The 24963-nt window shown below is 41.0% G+C and overlaps 1 protein-coding gene across 3 annotated transcripts in view; it reads left to right on the forward strand.

The window, feature by feature from the left end:
- SULF2 (sulfatase 2) overlaps positions 1-24963 on the forward strand; it is a 97641-nt gene that overhangs the window by 17204 nt on the left and 55474 nt on the right. For all 3 annotated transcript variants that reach the window (XM_065414417.1, XM_065414416.1, XM_065414418.1), the window contains exons 2-4: positions 194-433; positions 17001-17152; positions 21428-21597. In XM_065414417.1, the coding sequence (XP_065270489.1) occupies positions 194-433; positions 17001-17152; positions 21428-21597 (562 nt within the window). The remainder of the gene's footprint in view (positions 1-193; positions 434-17000; positions 17153-21427; positions 21598-24963) is intronic.

Raw genomic sequence — 24963 nt, forward strand, 5'->3', positions numbered from 1 at the left:
ATAATATTGTATTCAGAAATCTTGCATTCCTTATTGGGCTTGTTTTGTGTAATAGATGTCCTTGCCCACTTGCAATTTGTTCTCTCCCCCTCTGCCTGACACTGGTAGACTTAGCATGTGAGCTTGTGGCTTGTTCTTTTAACTGAAAACAAGAAAAACCTTTTGTAAGCTGCTGATGGTTTTCTTCTTTTAGGTTCTATGCAAGTGATGAATAAGACGAGGCGGATCATGGAACAGGGAGGTGCTCACTTCATCAATGCCTTTGTGACAACCCCAATGTGCTGCCCATCCCGCTCCTCTATTCTCACGGGGAAATATGTTCACAACCACAACACCTACACCAACAATGAGAACTGCTCCTCTCCATCCTGGCAAGCTCAGCATGAAATACGCACATTTGCAATATACCTGAATAACACAGGATACAGGACAGGTAAGACCCATGCACCTAACCATCTCTCCAGCTGCTGACTTGTGAACAAAAAAAAACCAGGCACAGACCTCGCAGCAAATAGAAAAGCCAGTGTCCTATCTTCTAGTTTATTCTTGCAAAGGGCCACAGTAAATCAGGGTGCTAGAGCTTCAGCTTTGCAAGCAGCTTTGACACCATTTTTTTCTTACTTCAGTGTATAAGACTGTTCAGCAGGTTGTGGAGTTAGAAATAGGAGGACTCACTCCAGGAGCAGCATATCTTGTTGGCGTGGAACTGAATCCAGGGCATGACATACCACATACAGCACTTACATACTGTGCTGCTAAATGATACTTTGATGCTCCTAAGGTGGATAAGGCAGAACCTTCAGTGAAGAGGAAAGAAACTGGGAGAGCGCCAGGGCCTAGACTGAGGGAAGATGGAGTTCCTCTTAAAACAGATAAGTTAGTTTAGTAAAACTAGGGAAAGAAGAGAAGAAACGTCACCTTGGTCAGTGTGCGTGTGGGTTGGGTTGGGGTAATTGGTTACTATGGAGATGATTTCCCAAATAGAAGATTAAGAAAAAATTTGAGCTGAGGAATAGGCAGCAGGAGCAGATGAACTCTTGAGAAACAAAAGCTCCTGTTTGCGTGCAAATGCCTCGTAGTAATAAAGAGCCTAGGAAGAGGAATTCAGAAAGTATGAGATGCTGCTTCAAGCCCATTTCCTTCTGGTGTCCACAAACCCTGCAGTGCAAGACCTTGCCCATTACTTTGAGTTTACTAGCACTGAGCTGCTCATCAGCATCTTGTAGGTCAGGAAGCATGATTTCATACAAAATCCTAGGCCTGCATACATTAACTAAGCTCTTTGGGGCAAGGACTGTCATTTACCGTATGTTTGTATAGTACCTAGCACAGTAGATTCTTGATCTGGTTGACGCTGCTAGGCACTTCTGCAATATTAATGTTAAATAGTAGCCATAATATTTTCTAACCACTCACGTGGGCATTTGGTGCTCAGACAGCAGGGAGTGGTCTTCAAACAAACTGGGTATTTCCTTGCTTTGTTTTGCTCAGATAAAGGCTTGAATTAGTCTTGAAATTGAGGAAGTGTGGCTACCTAATTACTTGATAGAATTTCCTTTCATTTATCGCTCCTGGCATTAACATCTGTGACCCTACAAAATGCACATGACGCTGAGGTCATGTTTTCCTCTTTATAATGCATTTGTCCTTTGTTTGCTGCTATTTGATCATTGTAATTGTTATTGTAATATTCAATGGCCAAATCATGAACACTTGCTGTTCTTATTGACTTCAGTAAGAGTCACAGATGTTCATCTCTCAGGATTTGGACTCAAATTTAAATAGGAAGTTCAAGTAAAAATAGTCAGTTTTAATGTACAGTAAATCTAGACAAAATTTTCAACCTGTCCCAGTTTCAAGCTGTCCCCTGGTACATGCCAAATTTATTGTAACATCTGTTGACATGCAAAACATACCACTTTTGTGAATGCAAATAGAACTGTGTGACTGACTTTCTGGTATGAATGAAATCCCCATTAATGCAGACAAATACAGGATTTTGATCATAGAAGCAAATTTGACGGTGGCCACTAACGAAGGCTGGCTGAAACTCTAGAGCATGCTGTTCATTTCTGATTCCTGGCTTGAATTTACTGATAAGGAGGGTGTATCTGCTGTGTGTGGCAGTTCATTTTACCTGCTTCGTCCAGAGATCTTATCAGATTTACCTGCTTCACTAACTAATCTCAAGGATTCACATTTTAGAAGATTTGCTATCGCACTCATTATCTCACATCTCAAGAAGAAGCTTCTTAGGAGGGTATTTTCAGCTGTGACAAGTAAAATTTCACTGTTGAAATGTGAGGTTCTGTTTGAAAATGGCTGCAGCCCTGAACAAAGTCCGTGATTCAGGAAAGGCTCCCTATTAAAGAAATGTAAGCACATGCATAAATCTCACTGAAGTCAAAGACAGTGACACTGATTTGCTCTGAAACTATGATGATTTTGTTTCATGTTAGTCTTTTCATTTGAGGGAGGACCATAAGGAAGGAAGCTCTCGTACATTCACTTTCAAATGGGGAGATTCAAAACTTTAAGGGGGAGGTTTTATTTTAAATATTTATTTATTTATTTTGTTGTTCCTTTTAGCTCCCAGTCCAGTTACTTTCTCTCTTTTCTTTATCATTTCTTCCCTCCTTTCTCTTGTTAACCCTCTTCTCTCCTTTACCTTCCTTCGTTTCCCTGCCTCTCCCCTTTTCCACCTCCCTAGTTTCTGTATTTGTTTGACTTTGGCCCTTCTCATTGTGGTTTCAGTGTCTATCCCTGCATTATGTCCCTGCTGCAGACTAGGATTCTCACCATTCTGTGGGATATTCCTACCTGTTCTCTTACCTGCACTGTGGTATTTTCTAGTGGCAATGGAAGCAGTGGTTTGGAATTGTTCAGACTCATGCAGTTCCAGTCAGATTTATGCAGCTGCTGCTGATACCCCTGGAACAGTGCCACTTAAGTGCAGGCAGGAGAACCAACATGACGCAGGATTCTCCCACGCTTGATCGAGTGGAAAAAGTGTAGGAGGGCAAGAGAACAGTATGATAGTCCCACAATCACTTCCTGAAGTTTAGTCTCTGTAGTTTTTAAACTCTCTGCCAGTCTATCATATTTATAGAGCACCAATCAACATTGCTTGAGCACCATAAACAAGACAGTGAAATCCAGGCAGTATTGAAGTCAGTGGGTGTTTTGTTACTGAATTCAGCAGAGGCAGATTTCACCCAGAGTGCATAAGATTCAGGACTGAGCTGTGGTTTCACCCTTCTGTGGATCAGTTAAAATAAGCACTGGGACGGTACAGAGTTTGGCTTTTCCTTTCCTTCTGCCACCAAACGTGTAGCAACTGAGAGTATATATGTGTGTCATCATGAGCATTAATTTGGCTTGCAGTCTGGAAAATTCTGGTGTCATGAGGGGTAACTATAAAGGCTGCCTTGTTCTGTCTGTGCATCTCATCCATGCAGACAGTGTGTTCCTGCTCTCTGTACATCAAACAGTCCAACTCAAGAGCTTCTCATATCATTGCCTTATTACACATTGTGGGAAATTATACAGGAAGGACAATTTAGGTAAACACATTAAGTCAGCTGAAGATTCATTTATGGAAAAGCATGGTGAAAGCTCTGATGCCTGAATCATCATGATGTGAAATAATGGGCACTGAGGCTCAGACCCGGAGCAGGAGACGTCTAGAATGGAGGGAAAACAAAGAGATCTTGTGATAAACATTTCTGAGTGTCTGAGAATTGACTGCCAAATATTCCGTGTATAAACATTTACAGAAAGAAGGTTCTGTTTTCCATGGATACACACATCTTTTTTTAAGGACGCGGCACTTAAAATGCAGGATACACTGTTGTGGAGGTGTATTTTTCCTAGTAACAAATACCAAGATATTTGATTGTAACACTAACCTAAACTTTTTCCGTAGACATTAATGAGAAAAGTTTCTTTCCTTTTTTTTTTTTTTTTTTTGGTTGTCTTACGGATTAGGTCTTAAAATTGGTGACCCATTCCAGAATATTATAGGTTTTTTCAGTCTCATCTACAGTCAGGAAATGAAAAGGCTTGTGTAACTAATTAAATTCAGCTCTGGTGAAAGTGGGTATTGGCTTCAATGAGGCTTCAGTGGAAGTTATGTTCACTTACATCAGCACTTAACTTGGACCAAAATGCAGCAGGTGCAACACATTTATATATATGGCCCAGATTAGGTCATCCTCACTCATGTTGAGTAGTAACCTACTGCAGGTATAGCCCAGTGTTTTAAGCGGGGCTATTCACACAATAAAAGGCTACTCATTTTGAGTCAGGATGGCAGAATCTGGCCTTATGACATTAGGCTCATACTTGAATTATACAAAAAAATTAATAAATACCAGTTTACACCATTCATTTTTTATGAACTGAGAGAAATATCATTATAGGAAGCCTAGCTCTGCTATTATTTGAGGTTTCCTGGGAATAAAAGTAATAATCATACTTAGCACTTTCGCAGGCCTTTACAATAATTAACTAATTAATTCATTAAAATTCAGTCACAATGTTCTATTTCCTTCAGTTAGTATTAGACTAAACAGATACAGTAGCTGACTGCATTCAAATAATTATTTTTCTGCATCACTGTCTGAGGTTTTGACATTTCAGAATAACTTTAACATAAATTTAATTCTAAGAAATAGGAGAAATGCTATTGGTAAATGCTTATTAAAGGAGGAATGAACCCAGAAAAGATGTGACTGGATTATAATGTTCAAATACATGGCAAGGGCAAAATTCTCAGATTCTCAGCTCTTCCCTGCAGCATCCTGCTTTCCACTGTTGTTATTTATTACTTCTATTATAGTAATACTTGGAGACCCCAACTGAGATTGTACAGTGCCTGGCACAATGGGGTCACAAATGCATAGTAGGAAATAGCCTGTGCCCTGGGGAGCTTATAGACAAGACAGACAAAGTTGGGAGGAAAAACAGAGATATCCAGTGGTGATGTGACTCGCCCAAGGTCACACAGCAGGTCTCTGGCAAAGCTGAGAACAGAAGCAAGATTTTCTAGCTTGCAGTCTGGTGCCCTAGCCACTAGACCAAGGGTGGGCAAACTATGGCCCATCAGGGCTTTGGCTCAGGCCCGCAAGATTGCCCCCTGTGGCACCGTGGGCCCCACACCGCTCTGCAGAAGCGGCTGGCACCACTTCCCTGCGGCCCCTGGGCGGGGGGGCAGAGGGCTCCGGACGTTGCCCATGCCTCCAGGCACTGCCTCATGCAGCTCCCATTGGCCAGGAACGGGGAACCGCGGCCAATGGGAGCTTCGGGGGAGGTACCTGGAGGCACGGCAAGGGCAGCGCACGCAGAGGCCTCCGACCCCCTCCCCCAGGAGCCGCAGCGCTTCCTGGAGCGGTGCAGGGTCAGGGTCAGGGCAGGCATACAGGGAGCCTGCCCTGGCCCCGGTGCACGCTGCTGCCACCCTGGAGCCGCTTTAGGTAAGCGGTGCCGGGCTGGAGCCCGAACCCCTCCTGCCCCCCAACTCCCTGCCTGCACCTTGCACCCTCCTGCACCCCAACTCCCTGCCCTGAGCCCCCTCATACACCCCGCACCCCTTCTCTGCCCCAATTCCTTGCCCTGAGCCCCTTCCTGCACACCGCACCCCCTCCCACACCCCGCACTCCCTCACGCACCCCAACCCCCTGCCCTGGCCCTGCATACAATTTCCCCACCCAGATGTGGCCCTTGGCCCAAAAAGTTTGCCCACTCCCGCACTAGACCATGCTTCCTCCCACTGAGAGTTCTATGCATGTTGGGAAAGAATGTATCCCAACTCTGATATCTGCTTTCCTGTGTTCAAGGGGTTTTTTGTACTAGATGAGGAACTTGGAGTAAAATTTTCAATAGTGCCTAAGTCACTTTGGTGCCTAAATTCCATTCTCAGAAGTGACTTAGGCACTTAAGTTCCTAAGTCCATTGACTTTCAATGACTTTCAACTCCTATTGGCCTAAATTACATTGCTCTCTGTTTTGAAACATCCTAGCAGGGGCTGTCAGACCAATAATACCCTATTTGTAGACAGTTTTGGAGACCTCTACGCTTGAAAATAACATGGACGGAGGATTTTTGCACATAAAATTTACTATGGTTGCAGTTATTGCAGGGAGCAACTGGGCACCATGTTAAAAGAAACAGAAGTGAAGGGTAGATCTATAGCCCATAATCCACTGACTCTAACTACGTTATCTTCTCTGGCAAGCAGGGCCTGTAGCAATGAAGTATAGGGAGATGGAATGCCCTGCAGAAATTAGAGAGAACAAAATCTTCAGAGAACAGGCTCTTGGATTTCTGGTCTTTTGTGGTTTGGAGTCAGGAGAGTGGCTCCAACTCTCACCTCATGTAGCTGACTAGTGCTGAATCTGGCCTCTGCATGCATGTACCTCCTCTACAGTGTATATCGACAGGGCTCTGAGCATTTGTAACTTATTATGTAGATGTACTGTGAGCTCTTATAGAATTAAGAGGGAACATGCTATCTGGAACTCTGTTTCCCTGGCTCTTCCCCCTGACTGAATGGCCGAACCACAGCTGGGCTTCATGCAGAGGCTGCAAAAATGAGAGGCATCTGTACACTAGAGAGAATTCCACTGCATAGCCACCTATCCCCTCTGGCTACCTACTATGACTTATTCTACAGGTTTCCCTAAGCATTCTGTAGACGAGAGGCGCATATGCCCTTCTATAAATATCTTCCTAACTTAGATCCACAGTGTAGTCCAGGGTCCAACAATGCTTGCCTCTGTACCTGACATGAATACATCCATGGCTGTAGAAGTAAACCAAAGAAAGTATCTGTGGTTTCCTTTTGCCCAGCCACATATCACTGGCACCCCTCCCTTTCCCTTTTGCCTGACTGTATCTGTTTTCAGCATTGGATATTTTAGATTGTCAGAAACACCTCATCTTTTTTCCAGTAATTTACTCTTATGATAGGATGCCAATTCTAGCATTTAAAGTATAATGGCTTTGTCATATTGATTTATCATTTCTGCCAAGTAGCAATTTTTAGAGTGGTATTTCTTAAAAATAGGATTCTTATCTCATAGCCTTCAAAACAGCAAAAAGCTAAATAGAATATTTGCACATTATCAAAATGCTTTCAAAATCCATGTTACATCATTTAGGACCATAGTATTTACAGACTGAAAAGACCTATCAGATTGTTGGGCCTGTCTTTTTTAAAGGGTAGCATATAGTTTCCTAACACAGCATGCATCGGATATTAGGCAGGATCTTAGCCAAAAGACTGAGAAGAGATTTTCCCCATATTGTCTAGGATCTCTGTCTATCTAGGCATGTATTCCACAATCCTCATTATGCTAACTGAGTACTTCCTTTCTGATGGTATTCTCCAGAACTCTGTCTTTTGCGGAACTGTCATTCAGCTTTTCAAAATCATATTGAGGCACAACTTCTCTAAGACACCCTTATTTTTAATGACTGCAGAGGCTAATCCACAGGGTGGTAAGGTTACAATCAAACTCCAGGCAACAACTCTAATGCAGGTTCTAAAGACTGCTCTTCTGAGAGCTCAGGCATATTGTATGTTGCCCATACTGTTTACAGACTCATCCAGCGCAGCAGCAACACGTGGTTTGGTAGGTAGTGGGAAAGTTTGGCTTGTTGTATCCAGCTCAAAGACAAAGCAATAGATTTTGTGAAATCTCTTAGTGGAACAGTCTAGCAGAACAGAACGTGGTAACTGCTCTGGCAAGCAACCGCCTGCATCCATAAGCCGTTATGGAAAGGACATTCTGGAGGCAGACTAGCAAGCTGTGTTGAATTGTAACTCCCTTACTTCTGTATAAGAGGAAGGATGGTCTGGTGGATAGGGTGCTAGTCTGAGACAGGGGAGACCCAAGTCCAGTTCCCAGCTGCCTGTGGGACCTTGGGCAAGTCACTTAGCCTCTCTGTTTTACAAATGGGGAGCTGAGGCACAGAGATAATAGCACCTTCTTACCTCGCAGGGGTGCTGTGAGGCAAAATACAATCAAGATTCCGAGGTGCTCAGATGTTATGGGAAGGGGGGAGATTAGTACCTAAGATATAGTTAGATGCATCATAAGGGACATATAGGTCAGCTGTTATGAAAGTCCTGGTGCTCTTATATCTTACAAAGGTCATTGAAGAAAAGATGGGAAAAGTGAATTAGGTGAACATATGGAAAATAATCTATCTGTAGAATCTTACAGTTCTTCTGTCTGGATGGAAATTTAGTAGAAAGGAATTTGGTGGTCAGGGTGGGAATTTTCTCTTAATTAGGTCCAATAAGACTATATTGTTTCCTTTGCATATTTATTCATCAGCCAGTGTTTTTCTAGTGCTTCTTCCAAGTTTACTGCTAAATGGAAAAAAACAGGTTCTGTTTCAAGGGGGTAGACATTTCTTCTTGCACAACATAATCTAATACCTTCCCAGAGTTTGGCAATCAGGGGCTTTCTCAAATCCTGTGGACAAACTGACCTTGAATGAAATTCTCTTAAGGGTATGTCTACACTTAAAACGCTACAGCAGAACAGCTGCAACTGCGCCACTGTAGCACTTCAGTGTAGACACTCACTGCAGGGAGGGGCTTTCCCATTGCTATCGCCAATCCACCTCCACAAGAGGTGGTAGCTAGTTTGACAGAAGAATTCTTGACCTAGCACTGTCTACACTGGGGATTAGGTCAGGATAGCGACGTCTTTCACAGATGTGGATTTTTCACACCCCTGAAAGATGTAGCTATGCCAATGTAAGTTTTCAGTGTAGACCAGTCCTAAGTTTGGAGTTGACCAAAATAAATTGGTGCTGACTCTGTTACTAATAAAGGTTCAGAATAAACCAGATAAACCTTGGATTATGTTGCTCCTTATTACAAAAGTTTATCAATCCAATACTGGATAGGTTTATGATATTTTTACATGAAAGAGGAAATGTTACATTTGAAAACTGGAGGATAAATCCTAAGAATGTGATTCTTTTTGGGCTTGTGTTGCAAAAAGAGATAGTAATGCCATGTGGTCAGTTTGTAATGTACTATGCTTCTAGGCGTTTGGGGTTTTTTGTTGGTTTTTGGGAGGACAAGGGGGAGCATTCTGGGAAAGTAGCAAACTAGAATAGTCACAGCTGGCCATCAAGATCTGTAAAGGTTTGAGTGGCAGGGCATTGAGAATATGGCTGATAGGGCTTTTCTCCATTCAGCACATGCTGGCTTATTTCAGGAAAAGGGATCTGGGCCTTACAACAGTAGACTTGCTCCGTTTACTTGAATAGTCCCATTGGTTTTAATGGGAGCACGCTCTGGCCCATTGTTTCCATTGGGATTACCTACCTGAGAAAGACAAGCAGGAGTTGGCTTATTATCTACATTCTTCTGTTTTAATTCCTTGTTGACCACTTCCAAATATTTTGGTAAAATTCTTCTGTTTTAATTGACTCCACTTCTGCCCCCCACCCCCCAGCCAGCCTGAGCCAGTAAATAAACATTGGGACTGAGCCTTGGCTGCATCTGAGGAATGTGCATTACAGACTCAGGAGGGTGCACAAAGATATTGTAAAACGTACATTTGTGTTCCCCAAGGTGTGTACCAGACCCGTCCCCTGGCATAAATTAGAGCAGTCTAGAGGCTGCTGTAATTGCACTGGCTGCCGATGGCCCACCAGGACTTTTAGGGCAACCAGGAATCAGCGGATCATCAGGATATCCTTTTTCACTCCAACCCCAAATTCTAAATCAACTTCTGGGAGAAGGGGGTGTGTATGAGCCCCGCCCCCTACTCCAGTTCTATGCCACTAGAGATTTCCCTACAGTGCTGGGCGGGGTACACAAGCTTTAGGGCAGCTTTCTGCCGACAGCAGACTGTAATGCAGAGGAAAATCTGGGCTATCATGTGCTACAGACTTTTTAAAGAATGCACCTAATACGTCTCTTTCTTTAATCCTAGCTGACTATTACGTTCCTCAAAGATTTCATCATTTTCAAGGACTGTGTGGCAGATGCACTAAATCTCTGATTTCCAGCAAACATTTCATGGTTTTAAAAAAAAATCCCTATGAGCCAAATTGTGCCTTTGCTTATAACCAAGAATCGATGGGGTTTGAGGGCAAAATGTGGCCCTAAGCTCTCCTTTTCATCTTTCAAAAAGGATTTTGTGTATAAGAACCTATTGTATATTTTCTATGGCTCATAAGATTTATAACCGTTACTGAGCTAATAATACTAATAGCAGATATTTTAACTTTTTGCAGCAGAGCTACAATTCCTATTATTGCTAAATGCTAAGGGCCAGATTTTCAACTGGTCAGTTCAACACAATTGGGGATAGATTTTCAGAAGAGCTCAGGAGCTCAGTTCCCATTTAGGCACCTAATCAAAGGCCAGATTTTCAGTAGAGCTCAGCACCCAATGTGCTGACGTCTTTTGAAAATCTGGCCTTTTATTTTGGTGCCTGACAGAGCTGAATTCTTCTGAAAAACTGTCCCTGGGAGACAGATTTTATACTGACTACCGTTGGAGTAACTGGCCACATTATTAACTCAGATCTATCAGTGTTACACCACTTTAAATCCATTCACTTTGCTACCAGTGTGAGTGCAGAATTTGGCCCGATGTGAGTACTGAACTTGACCTTGAGAGTTCGTGCTTGTTACTAGTACACATAAATACTCTGCCTTGCTGAAAACTCTCTCACTTACACATGATTTTATCTGAATGCCTTTTACAGAGCAAGAAAGTGTTACAAAATAATTTTGGCTAGATACCGTAATAGGAATCAGAGCAGAAATGCTGCTTTTCCATTCAAAACTGAATAGTTGCAAACTTTAGCTCAAACACTTGACCTGGAAAAATTAGAAACAGAAATGGAGCAACTCAGGGGAATAAACAAACCCATATGGAAAACTTTCAGATTGGCAGCTAAAAACCTTAACAAATGATTGGAAAGACGGCTGCTAAAAATATATCAGAGTGAATGCAAAGTTCTACAAAGTACTTGACACGTGATATCTGATTTGGAATGTAGAAGGTTAATAGTTATGGCACAGAGGTTTGAGGTTAAAGTCACTGCAGGTGTGTGCAGTTTAACAGGGTGTTAACTGGGTAGCAGGTGGATATAAATAAGTAGCACGGGGGTATATAAAGAGTTTTGAGGGGAAGAAGTAATAGGTCTGGTCCACACTGGGGAGGGGAGGGGAGGTTGATGTAAGATACGCAACTTCAGCTACGGGAATAGCGTAGCTGAAGTCGACGTATCTTATTTCGACTTACCTCCCGTCCTCACGGCGTGGGATCGACGGCCGCGGCTCCCCTGTCGACTTCGCTACCGCCGCTCGCCCTGGTGGAGTTCCGGAGTCGACGGGAGTGCGTTCAGGGATCGATATATCGCGTCTAGATGAGACACGATATATCGATCCCCGATAGATCGATCGCTACCCGCCAATCCGGAGGGTAGTCTGGATGTACCCATAGTATAAACTCAACTCTTGTACCCCATAATAGGGAGAAGCCTGACTTTGCTTTTCTGAGCTTCAATCTTCGTTGCACTATTTTGTTAATAAAATTATTTAGAAATATAAATCCGTGTGCTAAAATTTGGGAATCACGTAAATTAAATTAGAGATGAGAGAGACCTATTAGGCTTTCTAGCTCATCCAACCCAGGGCAAGAATGCTCCTTATAATATATTTTTCTAGTGCATAACCCCAGTGTAGGCTTAAATATCATAAGAGATTTAGCTTCCACTGCTTCTCATGGGAGAAACTATTCCATAATGTAACATATCACTGTCAGGAAGTTATTAATGATATTCCACCTGTGCTTTTGTTTCTTAATTTCATCCTGTTACCTATTTTAAAGGAACATAAGCACTCTGGTTTTATTGTTAAGATGAAGTGCATAAAGATTCTTGATCTCTTGTTAACGAAAACATATCTAAATAAAAAAGAAACTGATTATATAGCACTGAATAGGACTTGAACTCCATTGTCAAGGCGAGTGAATGAAGGGCAGTAACTCTGGCCTTGATTCTGTCTCTCACCAATTTTACATTCGTGAAACTCCACCGACGTCTGCAGAATTACTCCCAATCTAAACTGGAATAAGTGAGATTAGACTCAGTCCCTCTATCCTTAACTTCCAGTGTTGGGCCTTGGCATCACAGCCCAGGTGGGATGAAATGAGAGGAATGATTTCCCCCATCATTCTAATGCTCCAGCTAGGAACAGCCTCTTAATTTCCACTTGAATTTAGAGCCGTGGAAAGATATTTGAATATCCTTTCTGTTGTTACCTTTCATTTTTTGGAAATTTATCCTTAAAATATAAAAATGATCATAAAAAAGACTTGTAAGGATGGGAGGGAGGAGCATTGAGTTGAGAGTTTGCCATGGTCATAAATGCACTCTTTTAGACCATTTTCAAACTGAGAAGTCTGTTCTTTTGGTTTTGCTCTGTAGACTGCATGTTGTCAGGCCAGATTCACTTTTTAAACCATGAATTTGGGGACCTAATATATTTATAAATTACATTATCAAAAGAAATCTTTGTATCAATCCACAACATGCAGCAAATTATTACATGTTCGTTCTTGTTTTTTATCCTTCAGCAAAATGTTTCTTAAACTCTAGCTGCAACTCCAACATGCACTATAGGCTCTTCCAGGTGGTTGGGAGTGGTGGAAACTTTGGGGAGCCGAGAACTTGGTGGGGTCATAAAATCTGGCAGGAGAGGTTACCTTGTGTACAGGACTTGCCATTTAGTTTCATCCTATCTGCCGTGGACCCTGCTTCACCTATTCATGGGAGAGACTGTTGTGTAGTAATTTTTAAACCCACTTTATTATTATTACATGTATAAAAAGCATTTAAAACCATCTGGATATATTTTTACAGTTACTTCATAGACTGGATGTTGGAACACAGCCGTGCATATATAGCTGTGGTCCCTGAAAATGTTTGCTAATGAAATCCTGGAGCAGTCTGGAATTGGATGCACTGAAGGCTTGCATTCTCCACTGAGCAGCTGTCTATGGTGATGGGCTGGACTGAAGCAGAAAAAGAAAAGTGTGTTAGACAGAAGCTTTATGCTATGAAAGCAAAATCTTCCCCAGCAGAAAAAGAGCTTTACTGTAGCCCCATATTTTGTAGCACAAAGGAGCAACGTTCAGAAGAGTTTAAATAATGAGCTTTTTCTCCCTCCCTTCCTCTCAAGAACCTTAAAGAGAGATGTGAAGGTTAGAAACTAGAGAAAATTACTTAAAGTACTTTGACATCCATGAAAGATTATAAAGCTGTCCTGAACATACAATGGCGGATATGCAAAAGGTGCTGGAAGGAACTTCACTCAGACTTTCCTTTAATGCCTCTGCTGAATGACAATGAAGTAATTCTTTGCAGAGTGCTGCTTTTCTGCATTCTTTAGCTGGCTCAGCCAAAGGCTTTAGGAACTGACTGGTAAACTGGAAACTGGGCTTCCATGAATGGGGTGAGGAGCAGTGCCAAATTTAACTCTGTTTGGATATAATATATGGGTGAGGCACAAAAGCCTTTAGACTGCCTTGTACATACCTGCCACGGTAGACAACAGTCAATATCTCAATCCATTATCCCCTGATACTGGGCCAAAACAAAACAAAATCTCCTGCTCTGTTTAATTACCCACATATCATTGTGGTTTGCCTTTCACTTTCTAAATATTGGATGTTGCTCAGAAAGCAAAGTCATTTGAGAGAGTATTTGTGCTGTGCAACCCTCTAAAAGGACGTGACGATTTTTATCCATTTACAGTGAAGTGGATTTTGCTTTGCTAGTTGCTGTCATCTTAGTTTGTCTGATTTTGGTGACTGTGGTCTTATTAAAGTGGGAAGTGTGATCTGTTGATTAGAACAGGGGAACTGGAATTCTTCACAATGCTGCTGACTCGGTCACAGACTTACAAGAGAGAAGGTGGGTGAAGTAACATCTTTTACTGGACCAACTTCTGTTGGTGAGAGAGACGAACTTTTGGGCTTATACAGAGCTCTTCTGCAGGTCTGGGAAACTTAGGGCTTGTCTTCACCTACAGAATTACAGCGGCACAGCTGCGCCACTGTAGCACTTTAGGGACGACACATTTATGCCGACAGGACAGCTTCTCCTGTTGGCGTAGTTAATCCACCTCCATCAGAGGAGGTAGGTATCTCGACAAGAGAAGCTATCCCATTGACGTAGCTCTGTTTACACAGCGGGTTAGGTTGGTGTAACTATGTTGCTCAGGAGTGTGGATTTTTCACATCCCTGAATGATGTATTTATACCTATACAGGTCTGTGGTGTAGACCTGGCCTCACTCAGAGTGTCACAGCTAAATACAAAATGGAACAGATTGTTTAGCATAAATAACTAATGCACATTTCAAGGGCCCATTCAAGGTGAATTGGCCCATTAACACCCCTCCAGTCTCAGAGAGAAGAAGGCGGCGGGAGGAAAAGCAGCTGGGGGTGGTGGGGTTGTTAGTGGGTTCTAGATTGTTGTCAGATTGTTGAATAAATCCAGAGTCACTATTCAGTCCATGACTTTTAGTGTCTAGCAAAGTTATGGATTTAAGCTCTCAGACTCGTCTTTTGAAAGTGTTGTGCTGGTTTCCTTTGAGGATGACAACTGATAAGTCAAATATAGAGTGATCGCTTTGTGAAAAGTGTTCACCCACAGGTGATGTGGTGTTTTTTTCCGTCTTTTACCATTTTCCTATGTGAGTTCATTCGAGAGCGCAGTGTTTGTCTGGTTTCACCCACATAGTTGCTATTGGGCAATTTAGTGCACTGGATGAGGTACACCGTGTGTTGTGATAGGCATGTGTAGGACCCATGGATCTTGAAAAATGTGTTGTGGAGGTTGTTGATCACTGTAGTAGTGGAGATATGACTGCAGGTTTTGCGTGGTGACTGAGGTTTTCAGTTGGTGTGTCTTGGTATGTGGGGAGCTTGCTTCTGATGATGAGCTTAGAGAGGCTGGGGCGTTGTTTGAAGGCCAGAAGAGGGGGTTCAGGAAAGATTTCTTTCAGGATGGGGTCACCCACCTTTCCTCTAATATTCTGGGACCAACATGGCTACAACACTGCATACAGACTTACCAATCAATTAACCCCTCTGTGGCTCAGTTACTCATCTATAAAATAGCGAAAACAATGCTAACCCACCTTTGGAAAGTTGTTTAAGCTCCTTGGATGAATTTCAAAGTATTTACTGTATTTATTAATTTCTGTCTCTTCAATGGATCGTCTATCTCCGCGTACTGTCTTCTGCATGTTAGACCATGATTCTTTCAGCACTTCCATCTGTTTTAAAAGATCCCAGATTTTGCCTCCATTAGTCATGGCTAGGGAGACACATTAGTTGACCACCTTCATTTTCTGTTGAAGAGGATGATGGATAAATTTTTTCCAATTACATTTTGAAATTCCTCTGTAGCTCTCCAGGTCTGATCTTATTCACTAAATGTCCCTGAGAAGTTGTCCATTTATTCACTGCTTTGAAATAATATTTCCATCTTTATTGCTAGTCCCATGTTCCCCATCATGCTAGTTCCACTGAGATTTTGGGTCACATTCTCAGCTGGTGAAGTCAGTGGAGCAATGTCAACTTATGCAACCTGATGATCTGTCCCTTTGTCCTCAGGTACATCTTTTACCCATTTTTTTTATCATACCTAGATTGTGCACTTTAACTTCTGTGTCTTATCAAGTAGGAACAGTGCTATTTGTGGATGATAAGAGAATCTCTCTCACATTGACTTAATTCCCTTTTTGGACAAATCCTCAGATGGTGCAAAAAAGCATATCTCCGTTGACTTCATTGGAGCTGTACCAATTTGCACCAGCTAAGAAGCTGGCCCACCAATTTCAGTGAAAATCCTCCTTATCTGAACAAATATAAGGGAGGTCAGAATCTGGCATTATTGCTAAGATTTTCAAAACTGCCTAAGGAATATGGAATCCAATTCCCAATAAAAATGTATGGGAATTGTGTATCCAAATCCCTTAGGCTCCTTTGAAAAATCTCATTCTACAGCTTTAGGGGGAAATGCTGATCTCAGATCACTCCACTGTAATCTTCTGCTCTCTCTACATACACATACATGTCAATTGACAAGAGCATCATCATGAGTTGTCACATTCATTGTTCGATTCTGGGTTCAAAATCTGTATAATCTAAAGAGGAATGAGTGTGATAGTCTCTGCTCTAGCCCACTGTGGGTGTGCTGTTAACTTTTAACCTTTAAAAACTGCTGTACCAGGTATGCATCACTGGGGGTATTAACATCTTGGTGAATTTGTGCTTTTCTGTATAACATTAATATTTTGCATTTTTCTCCTCCATTTTCTGTTAAGTAATTTGTGTCACTGCATCTGAGGCTTACAGGAGCCGGGTCAGTCTGAACAGCTATTCCGGGAGGAAGACTCACACACCTGCATAGCTTTCTTTAATGTCTCTTGTACTCTTCATTTCTTCTGCCAAACAGGCTGCTGGTCCATTTCTTTTAAGCCTTTGAAATTTCATCACTTTGTGAACTGCCTCATTTGTTGTTGTGTCTCCCACACCAGCCTGAGCACTTACTTAGCTGGAGATAGCTTAAATGAGTGTAACCAATATGAAGAGGGCAGCTAAATTGGGTGGTTCAGGGTAGGATGAGGTAATGTGGTAATTGGCATTATTTGAGACATGTTGTGCTCAGTTTCACTGACCCTGAATGTATCAACCGCTATTATAGGTACTTTAAATGCAGTTTGTTATTAGTTTGATCTGGTTTATTTCTTATACAAGTGGTGTGTAAATGCAAATGACCTATAACATTAGAGAGCTCTGAAATGCAGGGAAGGCTGTACGCAGAATTTCATAAGACTATGTGCTGTCCATGTTTAATGTACCTGGATGAAGTGTGTGGTAAAATGTGGTCTCTGAGGTGTTTGTATTATACCTACTTATTCGAGCTCTCCTTTCTCTCCTCCAGCTTTCTTTGGGAAGTACCTTAATGAGTACAATGGTTCCTATGTGCCTCCTGGCTGGAAAGAATGGGTTGGATTACTTAAAAACTCTCGCTTTTACAACTACACACTCTGTAGAAATGGCGTGAAGGAGAAGCATGGATTTGACTACTCTAGGGTAGGTCCTATTGATTTATTTTGAATTTTTTCCCTTTGGACATGACTGCAAGAAGAATACAAACACTTTATGGATTCAGTCTAATTAAAGTATTCATTTCATAATTGAAAGACAGTGCTAGTAACATCTGTTTCAGCCCCTAAGGCGGCGGCTTTGGATCATACATTAGCTTTTCACTTCTGGTGGACATGTTATTTAAAATGTTCTTAGCAGCTACAAGAATATAAGTTACATGTCCTAAGACTGTAAAAGCTTCAATATGTCTTACAAGCTGAGAGATGGATTTAATTGCATCAAGACTGGTATTTCACTGCTCTGCACTTCAGTTAACACTCACTGGGCCGGCCTCTGGCCGGTTACACTGGTATACAACTGGAGAAATAAAACTGACTTCAGTGGGGTTTCACAAGTGTAAATGAGATTAGTATCTGATTCCTTCTACTTAGGGTGGGTGGGTGGATTGGTTTGTATGTATGTATTTGTTAAGTGAAAGCCTGTTTCGTGGTCACAGTATGATAATTTTGGGGAGTCCATGATGCATCAGTTTATCACACATTAAAACTGTCCTTACTATGTGAATGCTGTGGATGTGTAACTGTTACATATATATCTTTCTAAAGTACTTGAGGATACTCTACCTTGACTTAGCTCACTAAAATGTTTGGCACCCATCTCCCCAGCACAGGCCCCACCACTTCCCTTTCTCATCTCATGCTGCATAATGTTTACTAGCAAGGAGAATGATTACTTGAGCAAAATGCATGCATTTGTCAAAGCAGCCAGCTTGTGTGATTTCCTAAAGTGTGTTGCAGAATCTCTGATTTATGGCTGTAAATAATTTATTGGTAAACTGGTTTGGTTAGAAAAACTGGAACCTGAAGGAAACAGTCCAAGAGTGAAACGGGGCATTGTTTGAAGGAGGGGGGAAAGCAAATAGCTACAAAGTGACATCATGTAGTTCTGGATTTAGAAGTAAAAGGTTATAATTGTAGTTAACTATAACGATAGTTAATTCTAACTGTAACATCATAATCATTTGTAAGATAGATTTACATGAGAGGAATTCAGTTCAAACACACCTCGCCCTTTTTATTTAAAAAATACAAATGTTGCCTATACATGTTTTTGCTTTCCTGGTGGTGTGTACACACAACATTTTTCTTAAAGAAACTGAAATGTAGATTGTTTTTGTTTGTTTGTTTTTTTGTTTAATGTGCTTTGTGTCAGAAGCTGAACCTTAATAGGTTTCTCAGGTTTCTTCTTCTATTACCAGCTGATAAAGGGAAGGGACAACTGATTAACAGAATTATGCCTCTCTCCCATTTCACTTTTAATCTGTAAAGGACAAGAGTGCTGATCTTAACACCTAAACTATTGGAAATGTTGAATTAGAAAACTTTTCAGTGGAATAACGCGATGTCAATGATTTTACTGGTCACTGTTCCCGGTTGCTCCAAAGGGAGCTAAGGAGGGAATACACACGCTTCAAAACCCTCAACTCTGTTTGGTATATAAGGTATTTTTAAAATGCTCACATTTTCATTTCGTACAGCTCTTCATATTTTCATATCTAAACTGTATGAACACCTATCAGAACTCCTTTTTCCAAAAATCCCTGGTAGAAAGTAAATGTTCCAAATGACCATCACATCTTTGCATATAGATTATTACTGTAATTCCCTGCCAGTAGTGTACAAAGCAACATGTATTGATAGTAACATTTGGAGTCAAGTGGTGGATCGATCAGTAGTTGAAATATGCTACTGTATGTTTCCTCCCTGCCTTTTATGTTTTTCTTTTAATAACTAAATTGTCCACTAAGGGACAAGTTGAAGTAACGTGACTCCAGAGAGATTGTTTTAATGACCCTTCCACATCATAAAACAAATACCTTTTTGTTTCTAACATCTCTGCCCCACTGGCACACAGGTTAGCAAAGCCGATTGGTGCTTCCATGGGCTATTGACCTCTTAGTTGTACAAATTAAATATATGAGATCCAAATTTAATACAAAGTTCATATTAAAGGATAACTGTCAGGTTAAGAATTATATTTTAAAAACCTAGATATCCTTATTAAAAATACCGTTAAAGAAAAAATCCCATTTTTAATATTATTATGTTAGCTTACTTTTTGTTAACTCTTATTTTTAGACAATGAAGGCCACGATTTTCAAAAGTGAGTAGTGGGCACACACTCTCTGAAAATCGGGCCCATTAAAAGTATTTCAAGCTTGGCACCTCACAAATAGAGGCAAACAAAATCATTATTCACTTTTTTAAATCTAAATATTAGCCAGAAAATGTACTAGTTGGTTACACTTTTTCTATCAGTTTCTTATCTATTTAACTTTGTATGTATTAGCATAATTTGCCATATTTAGGTTTTTTTAAAACATCGCATTTAATTTTTTTAATCTATCTTAACTGGAGGCTTACATAAAAATAAATTCATGGCAATATTTCCATTTGGTCTTAGGTTTTGCAAATGCTTATTTTTACAAAATTTTAATTTGAGGGCAATTTTGACCTGTCAACTGCCCTTGCCCTTTAGAATGGAATAGAAATCCATATTCTCTTCACAGGCCAGACGCAAGGACAAAAGGTCTTTCTGTCTTCATTATGTCTTATAGCAGGCTTAGAAAATACATATTTGTTTTAATTAAATGTGAGTGTATTATTACTCCAGGGTTCTCTATTAGAATATTGACTTTCAGTTCCTTAATAGACATTAAGAAGAGTTTTTCAGATATAGAGGGTCAGGTCCTCAGCTGGTGGACCTCCATTGTTTTTGGTGGAGTTATGCTTATCTACACAAGCTTTCATAATTGAAATGAGTTGATGATGTCTGCTTTGTCCTCTGTAGATAGTTATTCATATCACAAATACACCACATAATTCAGAACAGGTGGCAGACTTGGATAGGGTAAACCTAGGATTGGAATAGCAGGAATGCTTCAAGTCAAGACTGATATGCAAAGGTGTAAATTGGAGCTTGGTCAGCCTGGTTCTGGGAGAGGCAGCAAGCAGTTGTGCTAAGTTTGAACAAAGAAATCAAGTGAGAGAGGCCCCTTTTGAGTAATGAAAGCTGACTTTCTCTTGCACCTCCATGGCAGGGGTGAAGGAGATTGAGAACACACTGACTGTACTGTACTTGATTTGTTATATAGCAAAACAGAGTAGTTCAGTCTCCAGGACTGTCAGTCTTGCGGCTTTGCATTACCTTTACTCTATAAAAGGGAGGTGCACGGGAAGCCAGGGACTGGGCTGATGAAAGAAAGCTGTGCTTGAAGGGAGAACCAGGGAGGTATTCCATCCTCTGTGATGTGAACCACACTCATACTTGGTGACTTGATAAAAGCAAGACACTGCATGTGGTTTTACTTTGGATTTTGGAGGTGAAAAGCCAGTCTCTTTTGTGCTTGTGTTGTTTTACAATAAATAATACCATGCTGGTGTCTGAAACTTATGTTGATGTATAGAGTTTTCTTGATATGCAGGGAGTGTCACAAAGACACTGTTTTCAATCCACATGCTTCCAGTATCACAACATGTACTTGATACTCTACAGGATCACCAAGGATGTTCACTTTACATTTTCCCAGGAGACTCTATTAAGTTTTCAGATTTGTTTTTTTAATAGAGACCTCTATCTACCTACCTTTAGATTCTCACGCTGCACCCATCATCATGGTATTTGAGTGCCTCTCTTGTATCTGCCGTGCTGAGTCAGACCATTGGTCCAACTAGTCCAGTATCTGGCTGCTAGCCTTGGTAACTGCCTGATTCTTCAGAGGAAGGCAAAAAAAAGCCCCCCACAAATCAGTTGAGATTTTCAAAGCATTCTTTCAATGGACAATGTGCCTAAATCCTCTTGCATGCTTTGAAAATCTCAACCCCAGAACACAAACAGTCCTGTAAATATCCATTACCTTTTAAAATTCCAGCCATGCTATTTGACTGACCCTCTGAACTAGTGAGTTCCACAGTTTGGTTAGACACGTGTGTGAAGAAGCTTTTCTAGTTGTTCTAAATTTAGCTGCCCTTAATTTCTTGGAGGGGCTTGTTGTTTTTCCATATCATCGGCTAGAGAGAAGGGAGTGATCTGTTTTTTCATTTATTGTTCATAATTTTAACAACCTAAACTTAGTCTCTCCTTACTCTTCCTTTCCAGGCTAAATAATCTTTTTTCCCATGTCCCTCGTGATACCCAAGACTATCTAGGACTCTAATTGGCTGTTGGAATATTTTATTCAACTTTTTCCTCCTCTTACAGGATTATCTGACTGACCTGATCACCAATGACAGTATCAGCTTCTTCAGAATCTCAAAGAAGATGTATCCCCATAGGCCAGTATTGATGGTTCTCAGCCACGCTGCTCCTCATGGTCCTGAAGATTCAGCTCCTCAGTATTCACAACTCTTTCCCAACGCTTCACAACACATGTAAGGAAAAATAAAATCCCTGTATTTCCCCGCAATAGAAAAAAGAACAGGGTACATCTGCTGGAAAAACATATTTTGGGGTCCTTAGACTCTTGGCATGCGTTTATCACAGTTAGTAAGAACAGAAGAGTTTGGAATTTTTATATGGATATTCAGAATACTATAAGCACCTTCAGAGTAGAGACCATATCAGTGGGCCTGAACCAAAGCTCCTTGAAATCAATGGAAAGATTCACATTGATGTCATTGAGCTTTGTGTCAAATTCTATGGCCCTGATTCTCTAAAGTCCCTTTACGCTGCTCTGGCCGTGTGTATCTACACAACCTGTGACAGCGAGCATCCCATCCTGGGTTGAGAGACTCAGGTTTGCAGGGCTTGCACTAGCAGTCTAAAAATAGCTCTGTAGACAGTGCTTTGGAGTCGCGGCTGGAGCTGAGGTTCTGAAACCTAGGGAAGGGTGTGGGCTTCAGAGCGCTATCATTAACCCCACAAGCTCAAGTCAGTTGACCCAGGCTGGGAGGCTCGCTGCTGTGGCTGAGTTGACGTACCCCAAGTGGGTGTAAATTTGACTTCAGTGAGACTACTTGGGAGGTAAGGTGCTATTCAGCGTGTTTAAGGTGAATCAGAACATGTCCCTTAAATTGTAAGCTCTTCAGGGCTTCAGACTTTACCTTTATGTGTACATGTGCAGTGCCTAGCACTTTGTGGGTGTTACCATAATACAAATAATAAGTAATGTTTATTATTATCCCCATTTAATATTCAGACTGTCAGCATCTCAGTTTCCCCATATGACTTGCCAAAGTCACACAGGAAGTTTTCAGCAAAGCTGACAAATAATTTAGGTCTCTTGATCTCTAGCCTTGTGCTGTCACCAAAATTCAGCTTTCTTCCTGTGTGTGGTGGTCAGAGAACGCAGTGATTTCAGATTAAAACTAGTTTGGCACACTTAGCTTTCAGGGGCAGAGTAGTTAATTTCAGCTTTGTGGAGGAGACAAGGATTGACTCTGTAAGGTGATCATCAAACAGCAGTTGAGGGCACCTACCTCCTTGCAGGATTGGGCGGGGGGGTGGGTGAGAGAGAGAGTGTGTGTGTGAGAGAGGGAGAGAGAAAGGGTTTTCTTTGTTTTAGTTTCTGATTATTAGAGAGCTAAGAACTGTATATGTCGTTCTGCCGCACTGTGCCACTAAAGAGAATCTGTCTCTCGGGCCTGAAACGACACAGTATTTCATGTTTAAGTTGTTTGCAATCCCATGCTCAGTTCTTTTCCTTTGAAATGAAAATTACAAAAGCTCAAAATGAGTAGTGTCTGCTATTGCTCGTACACAGAGTTGCCCTCCAACCTTATTAGGAATGCTTATGGAAGACACTCTTCTCTCAAAGATATAATCATTTTCCACACAATCCTCTACAGCAATTTAATTATGATGATGCAAAAGAGAAAGAGGTGAAGGGATCACGGGAAGGAAGGGGATGAAATATATGAAATGCATCTCTGTATGTTTTTTTTTCTCTTTCACATTGTTTACTTTTTCCCCACACAACAGTCTAATTTATTTTCCTGACTGGATCTTTTTTATGGAAATTGCTGCAGGATTTTATATCAGCAGTGAATTTCGTTATTACTATTATTAATAATAATCTATTAATTTATAGACAATAGTACTTTTCAAGAAATTTATTAGTTTGTAAAAGATTACATTATCTCAATAAATTAAGCAGTTTTTTCCTTCTTTTAGATGTGCATACTAAGTAGCCTGTTATGTGTATTTATGCAGAGAAACTGTCTTCAATTATTTTAAACACTTTTTATAGCATAAGATGAAACTTAAGCTGTTGTTAATAAAAAGGAACACCAAGAAAAGTGTTGCTTTCAGAAATGCATCAGTATCTCAATTATCAGAGGGGTAGCCGTGTTAGTCTGAATCTGTAAAAAGCAACAGAGGGTCCTGTGGCACCTTTAAGACTAACAGAAGTAGCGCTAATCAGCTATTAATGCATTTACATTTATTAAATTTTTAGATATTTATAGAATATCTGTGTATTGTATTGAGTATATATGGCTTGATTTCCAAATAAAAGTTAAACATACAATTGCTTGTCTAATTGGAGTGCACAGTCCCCACATCTGCACATGCAAATCAGGTAACTGCACATGCAAATTAGTCATCTTGTTTCACATTTCCTCCCTCTGACCTCCCAAGCTACCTGGGAATTCGCAATCCCTGGGTAATGTAGTGCCAGCATAGCTGTCCCTGTGCCATCCCTGGGGCCTGGTCAGCGCAAAGGTGAGACATGGCTGGAGCACTATGGTGCAGCTTGGACCAGCCTCGAAAATGCTTTAAGTTGCACTAGGGATTGAACTTGGTCCTTGTCCAGTCTCAGGATCAGGCTCAACGTAAAGATGGCACATCTATGCCCCCAGCTTCCTCGTGCAGCTGTGTCAGCTGAAGCACTAGAACAGCTGAGGATCTGGCTCTTAGTGTGCAGTTGCAGTCCTATCTTAATTGAAAATCTGTCCCATAATTTCGCTCCCCCGTAGCAAATCACTGAACTACATTAATAGTTTCCCTTTTCTTCTCCTAGACTTATAGTTAAACAGGATGGAACAGCTGGGCAATTTCATATTGGCCTCTAATGTTGTTTCTGTAAAGAGTACATGTTTTATCATGACTGTTTCCCAAGGTCAAATACAATCAGGATTTGTAGAGCAATCAAGGTAGCTTCCCCCACCCCACCCCTTCCTTTTGAATGGAATGTGAAGGGGTTATTTTGTCCAGCTTCCAGGGATGTTCTATCTTGTGTATTTGGCTATGAGAGAAACAAATCTGTTAAGTGTAAGAGGGTTACATTTGTAGTAATCAAAGAAAATCATGGGCTTCGGGTGGATTAAACAGCAGGAGATTTCAAATCAGCCAGGAGATCACAAAGCAAGCTGAAAAGGAGTTCACCATTCTAGGCATTACATAGCAACAGTTTCCATAACTGTCAGCATATTCATAGGAGCAATGTCATTATTTCAGCCACAACAACATTCTGAAATTCAAGAGACTATTAGTAATGCACAGAGAATAAACAGAGCAGCCTCTCCTCCCCAAACAGAGAAGCCTCGCTTCCCTGTCTAAGCGCATTTTTCAAATAGGCTCCCACATAAATCTTTCCATCGAAAACATGTTGCAACCCAATTATTATTGTAATGTTTATTTCAAACATGAACGAAACTTTTAAGAGCATTTGGCACCAATGACATTCAAAGATACGCTGGGTATATTTCAAGGAGGAAAGTTTTCAATTTGTTACTATTATTTATCCTGATGATTTAAGTTACCCTGCTGCTATGTTGTTGTGTGCACAAGAATAGTAG

This window comes from Emys orbicularis, chromosome 12, assembly GCF_028017835.1.
Source record: "Emys orbicularis isolate rEmyOrb1 chromosome 12, rEmyOrb1.hap1, whole genome shotgun sequence".
Classification (NCBI taxonomy): Eukaryota; Metazoa; Chordata; order Testudines; family Emydidae; genus Emys; species Emys orbicularis.